This window comes from Bombina bombina, chromosome 5, assembly GCF_027579735.1.
Source record: "Bombina bombina isolate aBomBom1 chromosome 5, aBomBom1.pri, whole genome shotgun sequence".
Taxonomy (NCBI): Eukaryota; Metazoa; Chordata; class Amphibia; order Anura; family Bombinatoridae; genus Bombina; species Bombina bombina.
In genome coordinates this window covers 836,002,290-836,023,349 of record NC_069503.1, presented here as the reverse complement: position 1 = coordinate 836,023,349, position 21,060 = coordinate 836,002,290, and the positions used below count along the sequence as shown (strand labels likewise).

The 21,060-nt window shown below is 37.2% G+C and overlaps 1 protein-coding gene across 1 annotated transcript in view; it reads right to left on the bottom strand.

The window, feature by feature from the left end:
- The window catches only part of LOC128660878 (mitochondrial enolase superfamily member 1), a 197,737-nt gene extending 188,368 nt beyond the window's left edge, over positions 1 to 9,369 (bottom strand). The window contains exon 1 of the mRNA XM_053714960.1: positions 9,219 to 9,369. Within this exon, the coding sequence (XP_053570935.1) occupies positions 9,219 to 9,302 (84 nt within the window). The 5' untranslated portion in view covers positions 9,303 to 9,369. The remainder of the gene's footprint in view (positions 1 to 9,218) is intronic.
- Positions 9,370 to 21,060: the final 11,691 nt, after the last annotated feature.

The window sequence follows — 21,060 nt, the reverse complement described above, 5'->3', positions numbered from 1 at the left end:
TGAGTGCTTCTTGATATGCGATTATATATATATATATAGAAATGCAAGAGTCCAGCACTCACTTATAGTTAGAATCCTGGGTGCATCCCAAGTATATCCATTTAAACGATCAAAGAGAGAGCAGTCACCGTGTAGATAATCCAAATTTATTTAAGCATTTTAACGTTTTCGGGGAGTGACCCGTCCTCAGACAAGTTACAGAAACAAGGAGAGTGTAACTTACCAGTGCTACTATTTATGAGGTGGTGTCAGAGTGCCGATAGTAACTGCGGGAGAGCGCCATCCGCCAGACTGGAAGTGGACGTAAAAACTTCATCACGTAGTGCGTTATTGTGTCGGGCTCCAGCGGCATGTCATGACATCATCGACATGTGCGTGGTGTGTGGCCATATTGTGTAAACGATCTCAGGTTGCCATAGTGATATTCGCAGTGTGTCAAATGTGACGTTCAAGTGTGCATATGTGTTACTTACTAATACTTCGTGCACATATATTGAAACAAAGGATAGCAACCATGTTTAGAGATAGTAATAGAAAAAATATTAAAAAACACTGAGCATGTAGAACGGGCCAGAGTATAAGGAAATTGTAAAATGAGAGAGTTAGAATTAAGTGTTATGTCAGCAGCCAATAGTATACTAAATACATCAGACATAGTAATAAGTATGATCGAATGGGGCTGATATGAATATATGTGGGCCTACTGATACAATATTACTAGGTGGAAAAATTATGTATACATTATAGAAAAATAATAATAAAAAAATGTATGAAAAACAGCAAACATTACAAAGAATGGAGAATTAATGCCACAAAGAGAGTGATGTAATATCACACAAAGTATTGAAAAACTGAAAAAACATGGAAAAGCTTCAAAAGAAAGAATAACATTTTTTGAGGAATATTCTTTAAGAAACATATTCTTTGAAAAAAACATATTCTTTGAAAAAAACATATTTTTTGAAAAAAAACTTTCTTATAAAAAGGTTTTTTGAAAAAAATTCCTTTGAAAAAATCATTTTTTAAAAGATCATTGGAAAAATTCTAGATACAAAAGATCATAATCAAGATTGAAACATGGGGAACTGGGAATCCTTCAGTATAGGGCATTTTTGCGATATCATCTAATGTTTCATAGGAAACAGTGCCAGTCCAGATGTGTGTTGAGGCCCATGGGGACCAGTGTTCCCAATTCGAAAGTCCATCTGGCCTCACGTTGCAGTAGTAATTTTCCTCTGTCTCCTCCTCTGGTTAATGGGGGCACATGGTCTATGAGTGTATAACGCAGGTCCTTAACGGTGTGGCCCTTCTGGAGAAAATGCCTCGCCACAGGTTGGTCTGAGTAACCCCTATCAATGGCTGTCCTTATTGCAAACCTATAGTATGCCATTCGAGTTTGGAGGTCATCTATGGTCTTACCTACGTAGAAGAGTCCACAATTACAGTGGAGCAATAAAACTATGTAAGGGGTAGTACATGTAAGCCTATATTTGTGAAAATACTTTTTGCCTCTTTGTAGATGGGTGAAATATGAACCAGTAGTCAGGGCATTGCAGGTAGTGCACCCTCTACATCTGTAAACTCCTGGTCTTCCCTGTAACCACGTTGGTAACAATGTATTGGATCCGTATGTACTAAGCTATCTCTAAGAGACCTCGCTCTTTTGAATCTTATCCTTGGGACCGGCATATTTAGAAGGGGTAGTTGTTTGTCTGTGGCAATGATCTGCCAATTTTTCTGTAAAGCTTTTGATATCCCCTGTTTATCTTGTGTATATGTTGTCACAAAGGTCATCCAAGGCTCACTTGGTTCTTTAATTAATTTGAGGTCCTCTTTAAGTTGTTGTTCTTTAGTCGGATATCCCCGTTGTTCAAATCTATTCTGCATCTCATTGAGTTGGGCTACTGTATTCAGGTGTTCCGTGTTGTTTCTTGCAACCTGCTTTAATTGAGAGATCGGAAGAGCCTTTTTTAGGGCGGGAGGGTGACAACTGGTAAAGTGAAGTAGGGAGTTGCGATCCGTTGTTTTTCTGAATAGAGTAGACTGCAATGTGTTTTCCTTTTTGTAGAGGCAAAGGTCCAAGAAGTTAATAGTTTCTTTACTATAGATAATGTTAAATTTGAGTGCTGGACATACTTGGTTGAGTTCTTGGTACCATTGCTTGTTCCGTTCCTCTCCAGATTAGTATGAGATCATCTATATAACGTCTAAATAAGATGATCCTAGGGTCCTGGAATAGATGAGTATCATTCTCTTCAAATTCTGCCATGAACAGGTTGGCGTACGATGGGGCCACATTGGACCCCATCGCCGTCCCTGTTAGTTGTAAGTAAATATTTCTCTTGAATTTAAAGTAATCGCATGTTAGGCAGAATTCTAATAAGGTAAGAAGTACATCCACCGATGGTTCCACATATGGATACCTTAAGAGTTGATTGATGATGGGTCGTAATCCTAATTGATGAGGTATGACCGTGTACAAGCTTGTCACGTCTAAGGTTACCAGGAGTTCCTTGTCTTGAATGTTGCCTTCTTGTTGGAGGAGATTCAATAGCATATTGGAATCCAATAAGTAGGAGCCCATTCTCTTAACTAGAGGTTGTAGATGAGCATCTACAAAGCAGGCCAGGGGCTGTAAAAGTGATTGTATAGCAGAGACAATTGGCCTCCCAGGTGGTTGTGCATTTTAGGGACCGTGTAGAATACCGGCAGTCTAGGATATGGGGTTATAAGATATTCCTTTTCTTGAACTGTAATTTGTTCTTCCTTCTTTATTTTGTCCAGATAGACATCAATAGTTCTTTTGAATGTTCCTGTAGGATCCATGGGTAATCTACAGTAGACAGAGGTGTCCTCTAGTTGAGATAATGCTTCTAGCCGGTAGTCCTTATAGTTAAGGATCACCGTGGCCCCTACCTTATCAGCTTCGCGTATAAATGATGTCCTTGTCTTTAGCGAGTGTCTTTACCGCCTGTCGTTCTTTGGTTGATAAATTGTTATACCCAAATTGTTATACCTCAAAAATGATTTTTTCAAAGGAATTTTTTTCTAAAAACCTTTTTACAAGAAAGTTTTTTTCAAAGAATGTTTTTTCAAAGAATATGTTTTTTTCAAAGAATATGTGTTTTTCGAAGAATATATTTCTTAAAGAATATTCCTCAAAAAATGTTATTCTTTCTTGTGAAGCTTTTCCATGTTTTTGCAGTTTTTCAATACTTTGTGTGATATTACATCACTCTCTTGGTGGCATTAATTCTCCATTCTTTGTAATTTTTGCTGTTTTTCATACATATTTTTATTATTTTTTTATTATTATTTTTCTATAATGTATACATAAGTTTTCCACCTAGTAATATTGTATCAGTAGGCCCACATATATTCATACCAGCCCCATTCGATCATACTTATTACTATGTCTGATGTATTTAGTATACTATTGGCTGCTGAAAACACTTAATTCCAACTCTCTCATTTTACAATTTCGTTATACTCTGGCCCGTTCTACATGCTCAGTGTTTTTTAATATTTTTTTCTATTACTATCTCTACACATGGTTGCTATCCTTTGTTTCAATATATGTGCACGAAGTATTAGTAAGTAACACATATGTACACCTGAACATCACATTTGGCACACTACGAATATCACTATGGCAACCTGAGATCGTTTACACAATATGGCCAAACACCACGCACATGTCAATGATGTCATGACATGCCGCCGGAGCCCGACACGATAACGCACTACGTGATGACGTTTTTACGTCCACTTTAGGTCTGGCAGATGGCGCTCTCCTGCGGGTACTATCGGCACTCTGACACCTCATAAATAGTAGCACTGGTAAGTTACACTCTCCTTGTTTTTGTCACTTGTCTGAGGACGGGGTCACTCCCCGAAAACGTTAACATGCTTAAATAAATTTGGATTATCTACACGGTGAGTGCTCTCTCTTTGATCGTTTAAATATATATATATATATATATATATATATATATATATATATATATATATATTCCTATACATGTATATCTATTCCTATTGATATATAGGTATAGATTTATATTTTACATTTACATTATCACATATATATATAGAAATATATATTTTTTCATGTGAAGAACATAGAAATGGGAATATGCGTAATGCGCATCGGGGTAAATCGCGGTGTCAGGTTAGCGCACATGAAGAATTACTAATCTTACATTGCTTTATTGAAATATTACATATAAATATTTAAAATATTAATAATTATATATAAAACTATAGTCCTAGAAGTATTGACAGAGATAGGTATGCACTTAAATATCATAAATAGGATAATATCATATATATGTTATATATATATATATATATATATATGTGTGGCCCACAAATGTATATTTGGTATTAGCAAAGTCTTCGGCCCCTCCTAAGATAGTAGCCCTAAAAAGTATTTTAAAGTACACCTTCTTGTATGGAATAGAGATATATTTTTTGGCTGTGACTTTTTCTTCATTTTGATGAAAGTACATATAATATTATATTTTACTAGTGGTAAAGCCCGTGTATACAGGCCAAAATGTTTAATAAAAGAAATATACCTATCCATCCCTATCCCTCTATTCATCTATCCCCCTGTTCCTACCCCACTGTCCCTATCTCTCTGTTCCCCCATCCCCCTATCCCCATGTCCCTATTCCCCTTTCCAATAACTAAAATTACAAAAAAAAAATCTGTTTACAAAAAATAAAAAAAAGCTAAGATTACTGAAAAAAACAAACTTCATTATCCAAAATAAAAAATAAATATTCCTAATCTAATACCCCTTTTTAAAAAAAAAAAAAAAAAAGCCACCCCCCCAAAAAAACCCTAATCTAATCTAAACTACCAATAGTCCTTAAAAGGGCCTTTTGTAGGGCATTGCCCTAAGTTAAACAGCTCTTTCACCAAAAAAATTACTAATCCCCCCCTCTAACATAAAACCCACCCCACCCACTAAACCCCCAAAAAAACAAACTAACACTAATAAACATAAACTACCCATTGCCCCTAAAGGGCATTAAGCTCTTTTTTGTACTGCTCTTAAAAAGGCATTCAGCTCTTTTTCAAATTGCCCAAAAAACCCTATTTAAAAAAATAATAATAAAAAAAAAAAAAACTAACACTAAAGCCCCAAATAGGTACTCATGGTTTCAGACGTCAGTCGGAGAAGGTCTTCTTCCAGGCGGGTCCATCATCTTCATCCACAGCGAAGGCGGCGTGGAGATGCAGAGTGGTGTTCCAAGATGTGGCGATCCTCGGCGGTGACAGTCCTCAGCGGCATGGAGGCTCCTCTTCATGCGATCGTCCATCGCACACTGAAGATTAAATGCAAGGTACCCCATATTTATTGGGGTATCTTGCAATTCCTATTGGCTGACATTTTCACATCAGCCAATAGGATAAGGGCAACTGAAATCTTATTGGCTGGTGAACAGCCAATAGGATGAGAGCAAATTAAATCAAATGAAATGAAGAGGAACCTCCACACCGCCGAGGATCGCCAAATCTGGGAACACTGCTCCACATCTCCGCTTCGCCTTCGCTGTGGATAAAGATGATGGACTCGCCTGGAAGAAGACCTTCTCCGCCGGACTTCTGGAACTGTGAGTACCTATCTGGGGTTTTAGTGTTTGTTTTTATTTTTTTTTTTTAAATAGGGTTTTTTGGGCAATTTGAAAAAGAGCTGAATGCTCTTTTAAGGGCAGTAAAAAAGAGCTGAATGCCCTTTTAAGGGCAATGCCCATACAAATGCCCCTTTAGGGGCAATGGGTAGTTTAGATTTCTTAGTGTTAGTTATTTTTTATTTTGCTTTTTTTTTTACTGTTGGGGGATTTGGTTTATTTTTAATGTAAAAGAGCTGATTTCTTTAGGGCAATGCCCTACAAAAAAGCCCTTTTAAGGGCTATTAGTAGTTTATTCTTAGATTAGGGGGTATTTTTATTTTGGGGGGCTTTTTTATTTTCATAGGGATTAGGTTTAATTTTTTTACTGCATGTTGCAGGGTCATTGGATGTGTACCCGGTCCGGCCTGAGAGTGCTGACCCCACCCGTGTTTTGTATATTTTTGGGGAGATTACATAAGCCTGTGCACCCTCCATTTTTTCACAGTTGTTTGATTGTGAGCCTGCATTATGTGGCTGTTTAGGGACCCAGGTTTTTTTGGAAGAGACCTTGACGAGGTACCTGGGCTTTTCCCATTTGGCCAGATGCAGTAACTAACTCTTCCATTACTGCTTTTTATCTTAGTTGAGAGCTTGTGAGTGCTGGACTTTTTCTGTGTGTTATATTAATGTATTTATGTTGTTATGTTTGCTTGCCAAAAACGTTATATTCAGTGTTTTTTTTGGCTTCACCTTATGGCAACTATTTTAGAAATGTGAATGAATTAAGCTGTGTGAATTACTTATGTAAAATAACTGAAACATCAGGTTTTCATACACACTTGTGAAAAACGATAAGAAACAGACTTTTCTTTGGTGTTTCCACATACCTACATAGAAGCAAATTACATTTGCCTAAGCTAAAGGAAAACAAGGAATTTATTATTTATTATTATTCTTTATTTATAAAGCGCCGACAGATTCCGCAGCGCTGCCCATGGGTACAAGGATAACAGTACAGTAGAGAAACAATACGATAAGACACAAAATTTTACAGACAAATACAGGGGGAATTGAGGGCCCTATTCCTGTGGGAACTTTATGATGATTACCATAAATAATACAAGCGTGCAATTAACAATTTCACATAATTTTGCTTATTTTTTATTTAACAAGCCTTATAATGTTATTTAAGATATGTTTTTAAAGACAAATTTAAATTTGCATGATTCAGATAGAGCATAGAATTAAAAAAAAAAAAAAAACAACTTCCCTGTCGGCTATCAAATTTACTTCTTCTGTTATGCTTTTTTGAAGAGTACATATAGATAGGCAAAGACACGTGCACATATTGAACATTATATGGCACAAGCATATTTCACTTTATATCATTTGTTGAAGAGCATTCCTATTCAGGAACATGCAGGTATTTTAATCACTATAATGTATTGTTACAGCTCACTCAATGTAAATTATGCAAGTTTAAATTTGACTTTTATTTCCATTTAGCTTCAAATGAAAACAAGAAATAATGGTGTTTATTAGCATGTGACCTGAGAATATGTCATATCAAAATAAATATGTAATTTGAAAGAGGCCAACATGAGTTTTTAAGTAGATGATTCTGTTTAATTAGTTAAATACAAAAAACATTAACAACTTTGCACAGCTCTGCTATTGGGGCTTTCACAAACTGAATAGTTAACAACAATCCAGATGAAAAATAATAAAAGATTGTTATAAAATTGGACTGAATATGTATCAGTATAGATACATATTTTTATAAGCAAAATCTAGAATAGGACTTTTCCACAAAATACAGTTTGAATAATACACTTGAGAATCAGCTTTAAAGGGACACTCAACCCAAAATCTTTCTTTCATGATTCAGTTAGAGAATACAATTTTAAACAACATTCAAATTTACTTCTATTATCTAATTTGTTTTATTTTTTAGATATCCTTTGTTGAAGAAATAGCAATGCATATGGGTGAGCCAATCACAGGAGGCATCTATGTGCACCCACCAATCAGCAGCTACTGAGCCTATCTAGATATGCTTTTCCGCAAAGAATATCAAGATAAGGAAACAAATTAGATAATAGAAGTAAATTAGAAAGTTGATTAAAATTGCACACTCTTTCTAAATCATGAAAGAAAAAAATGGGGTTTCATGTCCCTTTAACTTCATCTGTGTAACAACCAACTTGAGTGTTGCTGCTAGAATTGCTGGTGCCCTTGCCTTTAAATAAAAGAGGGATCTGAAATACACAGCATTTGCAACAACAAAAAAAAAAATTAAAAACTTTTAAGGCACATTAAACTGCTGGACCCAAATTTAACAGAGTGGTTATTACTACTCACATGTTAATGTTTTCCTGTGTATGTTATTATTATTATTGGTTATTTGTACAGCGCTAACAGATTCTGCAGTGCTATAAACATAGGCGGCATACAAGATAACATTTACAGGGATCAAATAGGTAGAGGGCCCTGCCGAGAGTTGCGCTGTTGTAGTCGGCTCTTATGAAGGTGAACTACAAACAGCTATATTCAGAGCTGTTCACTTATTTTTACTATCTCTGACTGGTGAAGCTCCATATTTTAATACTAAATGTAGCCATCAATCAGCAGGCGCTACGCAGTGTGCTGAACCAAAAATGGTCCGGCTCCTAAGCTTACATTCCTGCTTTTCAAATAAAGATACCAAGAGAACGAAGGAAAATTGATAATAGGAGTCAATTAGAAAGTTGCTTAAAATTGCATGCTTTATCTGAATCATGAAAGAACAAATGTGGGTTTAATATCCCTTTAGGGTTTACCCTTAAAATAACTTAATTATATAAATAAAAATAAATCTGTATGAAACTTCTTTGAAAAAGTATGCATTTACTGAATAGCATTAATGCCCTTTTAAGAAATGTACATAATGCACTGTCAATAAAACATAATTAAAGGGCCATGATACCCAAATTTTGAAACACTTGAAAGTGATGCAGCATAGCTGTAAAAAGCTGACTAGAAAATATCACCTGAACATCTCTATGTAAAAAAGAAAGATATTTTACCTCAAAAGTTCCTCAGTAGCCACATCCCATTGTAAAGGACTTCTAAGCAGCTAATCAGTATGTCTGTCGCAGGACAGCTAAGGGAGTGAGCTTTCGTGCACACTCATCTTATTTCCCTATTCAGTGTAAGGAAGTTTACTATGAAATCTCATGAGAGTTAAGTCAAATCTCATGAGATCACAGTAAAAGAGTTCATGACCTCAGCACTGCTGATGCTGATTGGCTGCTGTTCATTTCTTCATTTATTTATTTTTTTACCTGCAGCTGGGAGCAGCTGAGTATAACTTTTTACACAGCACTTACTCTGCTGAGCTGAGGAAATTGTGAGGTAAAATATCTTCCTTTTTTACATAGAGAAGCTCAGGTGATATTTTCCTGTCAGCTTTTTACAGTTATACTGAATCAGTTTCAAGTGATTTAGCATATGAGTATTATGTCCCTTTAAGTTGTGATTTATTACTTATTTAGCTATCTTTAGAGACTTACAAGCATTTGCTGTAAACACAGAGCAGACAACCTTTATTCTTACCATGGCATCAGAGCCGTGGTGACCCAGAGAAGTTGGGAAGCGAACATCTGTCACAGTGAGACTTGTGATCTTTCCAGTAATCATGATAGATGTTGATGGCAGATTCTGCAAATAGCAGCAGCTTTTCCGCTTTGCAGACTAACAGTGTTTTGCTTCCTCATATGCAGATAAAGTAATCTATTGACAGGCTCCTCCCTAACTTCTGACTGGTTCCTTGCTAACTGTAGTTGTTGTGTTACGACACTGAAGCCTACTTAACTCTTTGTCTCTGAATGGACTTTTCTGTGGCATTTTGCATGAAGATTACTGTTATTTGCATTAAACTATTAAATAAAATTGTGCATATTGCATGTGCATTTTGATAATAACACAATATGTGTACGTTTTAGTTTTTTTTTTTTTTTTTTTTAAAAGCTACACAAATAAAGTATTTTCTGTGAAAGAAAAATAGACCTTTGTTTTTTGTTTATTTCTTTTTTTGCAGCATAGTGAGGTGATAGTGAGTTGTGAAGAATGTTGTATAGACAGCAGAGGGCAAACTGTACTGTGAAGCAATGATCCTAATATCTGAACTTCAGTGAGTAGTTTTAAAGGCACAGTGTACTGTAACATGTATTCCTCCATAATATGTTCCAGATTACTTGTTATGCCTCCTGCAGAGTATTACATGTATTGGAAATGTTTACTTTGGGGTTTTTTTTGTATTGAAATAGCTGTTTTTGCTCATTAAAACTATCACTGATTGTTCCCAAGGACATGGCCCATTTAAATTAGTCTGCAGGAAAAAAAAAGCAAACCTGCTCATGTTATATTTCTCTATATACAAAGCCCAATAGTTAGGCACTGAAATACTAATTATGGCTGGCAGAGGACAATGTGCAAAACCAGCTCTTTCTAAACCACAAATATCTCCAACCTCCACTTGGAGGTTCATTTTTGCTGCTGTGCTCTGTTTAGTATAGATTTTCTACATAGAATACAGCAGTATACATATTTTCCGTGTTGGCTTCAACAGGCAAAAACAGCCATGTCAAATGACAAAATAAAGGTAAAGCACATGTTTGCAAACAATTGAATACACTCCAGCAAGTAAAATGGATCATTGGGTACAGATTGTACTGGACATCCTGCTAAAATACTGGACACCCTATCTCTATAGCTCAGATAAACTATAATTGATATAAAATTAATACAGACATAAAGGCTTTTAAATGTGGGGACTCTACTATTAAATAATAACAGACCTAGCACCTGTAGTTTCTTAGTTAGCTACACTACACAATTACATATGCTAATTAGTATGGCTGGTAACCCCAGAGGTAATCACATGACATGATCCTGAGGCTCAGCCATAGCTCTGTAGATATTACCAGACCAAAGCAGTTCATGGCATTTTAATAATCTATTCCCAACATATAAGCACTGAAAACTGGGAGTTTTGTTAGAACTTAAAGGGACAGTAAACACCTTGTAATTACAAGACATTTCTGTTACTGTCCTACAGAATAACATATCAGCCAAATGTAAACATTTGTTTAACAAAATAAAATTCCTGTTTACTGCAGTTGGTTTTCAATAGAATAACTACTGCCAACACTGGCCTTATTTGGAGGAGCCAAATAAGTTTGAGTCAGCAGACAATAAGGCTAATCATTGCCATTAAGTTAGTATAAAGTGAATTGTTTTGCAGTTATTATCTATTAACCCCTTAAGGACCGGGAATTTCAGACAAAAACTTCCCCCAAAAAACAGATAATTTTTCGCATTTTTGCCATCACTACATTTAAACAGAAATAGAGCCTTATGTGTTTATATTTCTAGTTTATCTATGTGTATTAGAAAATAACCACTTGTCCAGTCCCTGTATTCATTTTTAGGAACTTCATAACCTACCAATAACAAATCAATATCAACTCTTAAGAGGTTTTGATTGACAGAGATTATTTTTTTCTAGTCAGATGTGGGATGGGGAAAATGAAAAAGGCTTTCAGTGGTCAGTATAGCTGATGCCATCTAAACTGTGCAGCTGTACCACCTTAGATAGGGAAGATAACATTTTGTGGCACCTTTTGACTTAAAATATGTAAATGGAAACTATCTGATCCCTTAGGGGCCGATTAATCAAGCTCCGTATGGCGCTTGATGCCCCTGTTGCCGCGTGAGCCTTTAGGCCGTGGAAAGAAATCAACCCGATTCGAATACGATTGTGTTAATTGACAACCCCTGCTAGTGGCCGATTGGCTGTGAATCTGCAGGGGGCGGCATTGCACCAGCAGTTCACAAGATCTCCTGTATGTCAAAGAGGAGGACTAAAGGTAATTTATAGTTTCATTGTGTTGTTTTTGGGTTTTCCCATAAAATAGAGTAAAAGAGCGTGGTACTTTTAGGCAGGGGCGGAACTATCAGTGGTGCAGAGATCGCAGTTGCGACCGGGCCCAGCAGGTCCAACCCTGGAGGGGGGCCCTCAGCACAACAAAACTTTTTTTCAAACTTTTTACTTTTTTTTTTACAACAAACATTTTTGTTTCAGTATTTTTTTCAGTGGCTGCGTGCCTGCATAATTTGAACAGTTTTAAATCAGAGCGTTGCCGCAGGTTACCATGGCAACGCTCTGAAACATTTGCTGGCTGCTGACTGAGCGGGAAAGAAGGAGGCTGCGACTCTGCGAGGCAGGAGAATGAGCTGACTGAATTTGACTATTGGAACAGCGTGGAAGGTACAGCACATAACACACGTTTCCTGCTGTGACTGAGCTCATGACACAACACAATCTATGGAATAAAGGTGGAAATCACCAGAGGGAGTCAGACTATAAACTAGTATACAGCAGGTGTTAAAAAAAACTGCACGGCATTACTTAAAAAATACTGTCAAAATCGTGCACAATGCTGTAAACACACGGGTTTGTACTTTTATTTCACTCAGTATAAAGTATAATTATTTTGAAACTTACAATCCTATTAAATTAATTACTATTAGAAATCTCAAAATATTTGAACAAGTGTTAGAAATACAGTGTCTTGCATAGAAGTATATGAGTATGGATCTCAAATTGTGTATTGCTTTCATGAATTAGTGACAATCGGGATATACTAAAAAAGCAATGGCAAAAGTTTCATAGCAACAAAACCAGGAGACGTATAACAGAGATATTTGAGAAGGATATAAGTTTAACCCAAGTACAGTAGCAGTGGAGATGTCAGAATGCAGCCAGTAACCCAGAGTACAGGTCAGCTGCATGTTCTGTTGTGGCCCGTGCTGAAAGTAATTTTTCTCCTTAGCTTAGCTGTGGTAGCTGTAGATTCTCCTCTCAAACGCCCCTGTCAAACGGAGCCATTAAGACAGCAGTGGGGGTTGGGCTGATCATGCCTGATAGCATAGAGAAGACAACGAAGAAAGGTTTGTAACCCTTTATTTGCAACTTGCAGTGTTTTTAGGCTGCTGGTTTTATGGCTGTCTCTCTTAAAACACAACTTGATATTACCATGATGAGGCTGAGGGACAATTGCTGGGTGTATGTGATCCCACCAACAGTTTTCATCCTAGCACTGCTGGAATATTTAATACTTGCAGCTTCTCAGATACAACTACATGGTCTGCACCTACTTAAGTGAAGTCCCTTCCCTCCCCCCTCTCTCTGCCCCTGACAGTTTATTTGAGATAAACACTGCACAGTTCAGTCCACATAAATCAATAAACAAAGTTAAGAGGAGTAAGATGCTAGTGCACTAAGTATGCTTTGTTTATTTGCTGTTAAGGGGAAACTTACTGAAAAAAAAAAGCTTTTCAACATTAATTACTATTTGAGGGATGTCTTGCTTATTTTCATTTCACTAAACATGTATATTTTTTTTTTCAATTTTTTTTTATTTCAGGGAATAATACAGGTCCCTAGTTCTGCTGTTCTGAATTGATGTATTTATATTCTAGATGTACTTGTGCAGTTTACGTCCAATCTCTACTGTATCTGACATCTTTCTATGCCCACCTTTTTTTTCATGGGCTTCATTCCACTGCAGTGTTAGTTTAGTGAAGAGTGGTGTAAATTAAAATTGCTGGTGTGTGTTTCTAACTGTATGTGTGACAGTGTGTGTAACTGTGTATGTGGCACTATCTGTATGTGAGGCAGTCTGTGTATGTCTGACTAAATGTCTGTGTGACAGTGCCACATACACAGTTACACACACTGTCACACAGACATTTAGTCAGACATACACAGACTGCCTCACATACAGATAGTGCCACATACACAGTTACACACACTATCTGTATGTGAGGCAGTCTGTGTATGTCTGACTAAATGTCTGTGTGACAGTGTGTGTAACTGTGTATGTGGCACTATCTGTATGTGAGGCAGTCTGTGTATGTCTGACTAAATGTCTGTGTGACACAGTTACACACACTGTCACACAGACATTTAGTCAGACATACACAGACTGCCTCACATACAGATAGTGCCACATACACAGTTACACACACTATCTGTATGTGAGGCAGTCTGTGTATGTCTGACTAAATGTCTGTGTGACAGTGTGTGTAACTGTGTATGTGGCACTATCTGTATGTGAGGCAGTCTGTGTATGTCTGACTAAATGTCCGTGTGACAGTGTGTGTAACTGTGTATGTGGCACTATCTGTATGTGAGGCAGTCTGTATGTCTGACTAAATGTCTGTGTGACAGTGTGTGTAACTGTGTATGTGGTACTATCTGTATGTGAGGCAGTCTGTGTATGTCTGACTAAATGTCTGTGTGACAGTGTGTGTAACTGTGTATGTGGCACTATCTGTATGTGAGGCAGTCTGTGTATGTCTGACTAAATGTCTGTGTGACAGTGTGTGTAACTGTGTATGTGGCACTATCTGTATGTGAGGCAGTCTGTATGTCTGACTAAATGTCTGTGTGACAGTGTGTGTAACTGTGTATGTGGCACTATCTGTATGTGAGGCAGTCTGTGTATGTCTGACTAAATGTCTGTGTGACAGTGTGTGTAACTGTGTATGTGGCACTATCTGTATGTGAGGCAGTCTGTGTATGTCTGACTAAATGTCTGTGTTTCAGTGTGTGTAACTGTGTATGTGGCACTATCTGTATGTGAGGCAGTCTGTGTATGTCTGACTAAATGTCTGTGTGACAGTGTGTGTAACTGTGTATGTGGCACTATCTGTATGTGAGGCAGTCTGTGTATGTCTGACTAAATGTCTGTGTGACAGTGTGTGTAACCGTGTATGTGGCACTATCTGTATGTGAGGCAGTCTGTATGTCTGACTAAATGTCTGTATAACTGTATGTGGCACTATCTGTATGTCTGACTAAATGTCTGTGTAGCTGTGTATGTGGCACTATCTGTATGTGAGGCAGTCTGTGTATGTCTGACTAAATGTCTGTGTGACAGTGTGTGTAACTGTGTATGTGGCACTATCTGTATGTGAGGCAGCCTGTAAGTCTGACTAAATGTCTGTGTGACAGTGTGTGTAACTGTGTATGTGGCACTATCTGTATGTGAGGCAGTCTGTGTAAGTCTAAATGTCTGTGTAACATGTGATTGTGTGTATGTACGAGTTACTGTCAGCATGTCTGTGTAGTGTGTGAGAGACTATCAGCAGACATCAGTGTGACCAAATTGAGAGATTGTGTATTACTGCGTGTGTACATCTGACAGCTTGATTAGCTACATGTGCATAACAGGGGTTAGTCTTTCTGTTTTACCCATTGGTGTTTGTGTGTGTATGTATGTGACTGCGTGTGTATTTATGCATGTGTGTGTATTTATGCATGTGTGTGTATGTATGTATGTGACTGTGTGTGTATTTATGCGTGTGTGTGTGTATGTATGTATGTATGTGACTGTGTGTGTATTTATGCATGTATGTGTGTGTGTATATGTTTTGTGGAACCAGCAAATTACAGACCTTGTTACTACAGCATGGGGGGGGTCAGGGGTAAACAGTGTCACTATACAGTATCACTATATACAGTACGGGGGGGCTGGACCATGTCACAGACTTCTCTGGTCACTTTATAAAGTATTGGGGCGGGTAGGGTCAGGCCAGCCACCTCACCGGCAGATTACAGACTGTGTCACTAACTCACTATATACAGTACTGGTGGGTTAAACAGTGTCAATATGTACAGTAATAGGGGGTCAGACCATCTCACAGACTGTGGGCACAGGGTACCTCATTTTGCAGACATGTAATCTGATTCACATTTTTTTTTTCTGGGTTAAATATTTTAAAAAAAATATGTATCAAATTCACATTTTTTTTGGGTGGGGTAGGGGGGTGGGGGGGCCCTTCTTAGATTCTTGCACCTGGGCCCTGTGGTTTCTAGTTACGCCTCTGCTTTTAGGTTTGCATGGATCTACCGCTTTTCTCCAAGACTCTTACTTGCAAATGGCTACTGATTTGCTGCATTGGTAACTCATAATAATGCTATACATTATGCAGTTTAAAGGGCCATAAACTAATTTGAGATTATAATATAGTGTATTAAAAAAGTTATATGATTTATTTTATCATCTTTTCCTGTAATTTAAACCTGAAAATGTACTATAAAGTAATGAGGGGGGGGGGGGGGGAGAGTGAGGGCCCCCCTACACTACAGAAAACAAAATCTATTAATATAAAATAAAAATGTAAAAATTATTATAATTTGTTACTGGCAGACCAGCTGCCAAATGACTACACTCCATATAAGCTATTACTGTTGAAAATGATATTCCTCCATAACCTGTGTTACAACTGACAGAACCACCATCATTTATATCTATTTTCTTCCCATTCAAAGCATTGAAAGAGTCAGTTGACTGTGGACAATTACAATGATGAGATTTTTCATTTCTGAGTTCAAAATAAATGATCTATGAAATTTAAACTTAAACATTTATGGCATATTTAGAATTTTGAATATATTCACTTTTAACATAATCATAGATTATTATTTTGTGTAAATAATTTGATTTGTAACATGATTTGTTATTCCTGACTCTGTACATCCACTGTCCGTATATATCATTACACACTAGATTGAGTGTGTAATTCTGCCCGTTTCTCTCACACGACCAATCGCACAAGAGAAGGGCCTGTCAATCACCTCAAACAAATGTGTGCGAGTTGACTGATGTCTAGCCCCCAATTTGCAGTTGGCAAAGATGGTATGAAGCAACGTTCATAAAAGTATGTACTACTACCAAAAATGATTGTCCATTATTTTAATATTCTAATTTTCTGATTCATGCTAATATTAGTATTTATGGTAGTAGTCATTCATTTGAACTGCCTATCAGAAGAGGTGGTAAAAACTACTTATATACAAATATCCTAAAGGCAATTCAAAGTATATACTACTACAAAAAAATGATTGTCCATTTTTAAAATACTATTCTGATTCTTGCTACCCTAAGAATTATTATTTAGAGAGATGTGGTAAAAGAAGAAGCAAAAAAAATAGCAAAAAGTACTTAGCTGAGCTAGCTTCACATTATGCACGTGCACTAGCAGACATGTGCACTAACAGGAAGTTGTTGCATATGCTCATAAGAGGAAAAATCATGTGACAGGGAGCAACAGTAGAACTTAAAGTGATAGTAAATTTAAGATATAGTGAAAACAGATTTGAAATGTTTATAAAAATTGATATTTAGTTGAATCCATCGACTATTAGCTAATATACTTGTAATCCTCTGTTATTCTGCTGCAAGGGTTAACTGACCTCAGTACATAGCTCAACCCTGCATCACATGGTTGTGAGAGCCAATCTGACTTTCACTTTCAGAGACTTCCTGAAAGTTTAGCTTTGGTTAGTGCTGTTGCATTAATTGTGAGAGCTGGATGTGTGAAACTTCAGGAGTTATACAGGCCGCATCCAGGAGCTTGCATGCTGTGGAATCTGGATTTCGCTAGCGCATTCTCGATTTAGGCTAAAATCCTTTCTGTGATCTCAGAGCTGTGATTAACTGTTTTGCAAAATTAAAAAGTTACACAAAACATTTCAAAAATACATTGCAAAGTACAGTTACATTCATTAACTCTGTCTAATAAAAATTATTCCCAAAAAATATTGCACACAAAAGATATCGGGTGTTAGAAAAAAAAAAAAGCTGCCGAAGGGCTTTAACACTGAGATACAGGTATACCTCACATTACAGCTAGGGTTGCCACCCGTCTATGGTGTTTGTTGTGATATTATAATATATAATGCTTTCTTCCTAGTTTGTGCTCTGACTTGTAAATGTATATAATTGTTGCCAGTGGCGGCTGGTGAATTATGAAGATGGGGGTGCACTTGGCCCCGCCTCTGACCACACCCCTTGAAAAGCCCCGCCCCTCAGATGGCTCTCTACACATACACACGGAGAGGGGGAGAGAGAGAGAGAGAAAGAGAGAAAGAGAGAAAGAGAGAAAGAGAGAAAGAGAGAAAGAGAGAGAGAAAGAGAGAAAGAGAGAAAGAGAGAGAGAGAGAAAGAGAGAAAGAGAGAAAGAGAGAAAGAGAGAAAGAGAGAGAGAGAGAGAGTATTTTATTATTCAGATAGATGATACAATTTTTAAACAACTTTTCAATTGACTTCTATAATTAAATTTGCTTCATTCTCTTGGTATCCTTTGCAGAAGGAGCAGCAAAGCACAACTAGCTGAACACTTCTAGTCAATCAATCAAAAAGATAAAGCTACAAAAGGTGTCTAGTCAGCAATTACCAGCCAGCTCCCAGTAGTGTAGGATATGTACATATTATTTTTGCAACAAAAGATACCAAGAGAACAAACTACATGTGAAAATAAAATAAATTTTAAAAGTGACTTAAATTTGCATGCTGTATCTGAATCACGCAAGTTTAATTTTTTTCCTATCCCTTTCAATGTCTTATCAAAGGGTATGTCATTGGAGTGTAAACCATATTTTACTAACAAAATGCAGTTTCAATGTTTTTTTAAACATTCAGTTTTCATGCAGATCTTTTGTAATGGAATACTGTATTTATAATATGCACATCTCTTACACTAATGGGGATAGCTGGTGATTGGTACCTACACACATTTTTCTTTTGTGATTTGCTAACTAGATTTGTTCAGCTGTCTGTAGTGCAATGCTGTTCTTTCAGCAAAGGATAAAAAGAGAATGAAGCAAGTTTGATAATATAAGTAAATTGGAAAGTTGTTTTTAACTATTCATGAACACAATAGTTTTAGGAGATTTAAAGGGACAGGAAACCTAAACATTTTCTTCCATGTTCTATCCAAATCATGGAAGAAAATGTTTGAGTTCCCTGTCCCTTTAAATCTCCTAAAACTATTGTGTTCATGAATAGTTAAACAATCCTGAGAAGGCAGTTAGTAAGGGCTCTAAAACAACCCCCCACCCCTTCCCCCTGTCTGTCCACAGCTACACAGCAAGCACACAGATAGTCTACAGAGATGGGCTGGGGGAGGAGGCAACTTACCTGCAGCTACATCTATGCTACAATGACATAGTATAAAGCTAAATCCTGTTAAGACAAATGGTAAGAAACCAATACAAGTGTAACCAGCATAAAATAAAGTACTATAAATGAATGGCCACAGTCCCCAATATATAAAGTTAATCTTTATTTATAATTATAAAACTGAAGAGCAGGTCACTACATTAGGGGAGAGATTTTTTAATAATAAAACCTTAACCCACAGGTTGATGCTCTCATGCAAACACACATGTAATTATCATGTCCTTAAGAGCTCACCGAAAGGGCTCTAACACAAGCAACCTCCTCCCCCTGGTATTTATTACTCTGAAGAGTCCGTCACTGAATAGTAAACACAGTTAGGAATCTTTATGCTGTGTGATTTAGCTTCTGTCTAAACGCTGCCTGACAAGATAAGCAGAGCTAACTCACACAGCATAAAGCTTAGATTCCTCTGTCTAACAGTGCGGCAGGCTACAGAAGGGTGACTGGGGGAGGAGGCCAGTTACCTGCAGCTACGTTGTATTGTTGTTACAGGGATCCCAGAAGCAGAACTTTTTTTAACTTTCTGCGATGATTTTTTTTTTGTCAAAAATTTTCTGCAGGTCATTTTGAAATAGAAATCTGTTTAATTTTGACTTTACTATCCCTTTAAGAAACTTAAATTTTTTATTATGAAATAAACTTTGTTCTTTTGACAACCTTTTTTAAAAATCGATTCATATGTACATATCGTCATGAAATGCGGTTGTATGAACTAGCAGTATCACCCTGGTCTCTTCATACATACCCCCCCTGCATATCAATATCACCATGGTCTCTTCATGCATACCCCCCCTGCAAATCAATATCACCATGGTCTACTCCATGCATAACCAACCCCCCCCCCCCACTGCATATCAATATCACCATGGTCTACTCTCTTCATGCATAACCAACCCCCCCCCCTGCATATCAATATTACCCTGATCTACTCTCTTCATGCATACCCCACTGCATATCAATATCACCCTGGTCTACTCTCTTTATGCATATCCCCCCCTGCATATCAATATCACAGTGGTCTACTCTCTTCATGCATACCCCCTGCAATATATTATATAAACATACTTTTACTTCACATATACCCCACCATACTGATTTTATTACGATTGCTGTGTGACAATATATATATATATATATATATATATATATATATATATATATATATATATATATATACATACACACACACACACACATGTATACATACACACACACATATACATATTAACACCCATTTATTAAAAAAACTAAATCTGGCTACTAAGTATATTGGTTGGCTCCTAGAGTCCTAGAATAATTTTTTTAAAGGGCCAGTGTACTCTAAAATCATGGATAATATATAATACCAGTAATACATTCCCTAATTAACTAAATTAGATATGTATAGGAATTTTGAAAAGCAATGCATTTAGTACATTTTACTTTTTTATTTCCTGCTCCTGAAATATTCTGGATGGTGCTGGCACTCCCCAAAAAAAGGTCTGAGCTGTGCTTTTGGCATTGCACTCCAGCAACATATAGATAGGCATTAGAAAATACAGCAATGGGCATTGGGCAGAAAAATATAGGTCCAAACAGTGCAACAACCTTTATTAATTTAAACAGAATGTATACTTGAATCAGACCAAGTATTTTACTGCATATGTATGTAACCCCAGTCCATCCTCCATTCCATTTAAACAGATGTCTATCGGTGCCAGACAGAACACTGTGTGTGGAGCAGCTCCATATAAAGAAGACCGGCAATGCGTGTTCTACGCAGCAGCTGCCTATGTCATAAACTCAGATTAGATCATGAAGACTATATCATGGCCTCCTTGACACCCTACAGTGTAGCAGCGTTCAGTTGCGATGTGTTTCCTCAATTTGAATTATTTGCCTGCCCACACAAGTTTACTGTGGATCGCTAGCCGGACCTGAAGCAACTCTACTTGTTTCACTAGATGAAGACCATGCTTCACATTCCAGGGCTCCTTGCACAGACCTGCCCCTGCATCAGTGCACAGCAATGGGATACCAGTTCAGAGATTGTTATGCTGTGTCAGTACCTGATGTCCGGTATATAATATCTTGTGAGTCACCATGCTGTGTTCTGATGCAGGGGCAGGTCTGTGCAAGGAGCCCGGAATGTGAAGCAGTGTCTTCATCTAGTGAAACAAGTAGAGTTGCATCAGGTCCAGCTAGTGATTGTGGCAGACAAATAATCTAAATTGAGGCATGAAGGTGCGCAGACAGAGAAGGGAGTGGGAAGTTAGGGTTGAGGATCGTTTCTAAGCAAGCAGCATGGGTTGGGAAAGCAATGTGAAAAAATATATACACACACTTCCAATAAGTTTACCAATTGACTTACATGTATAGCATGA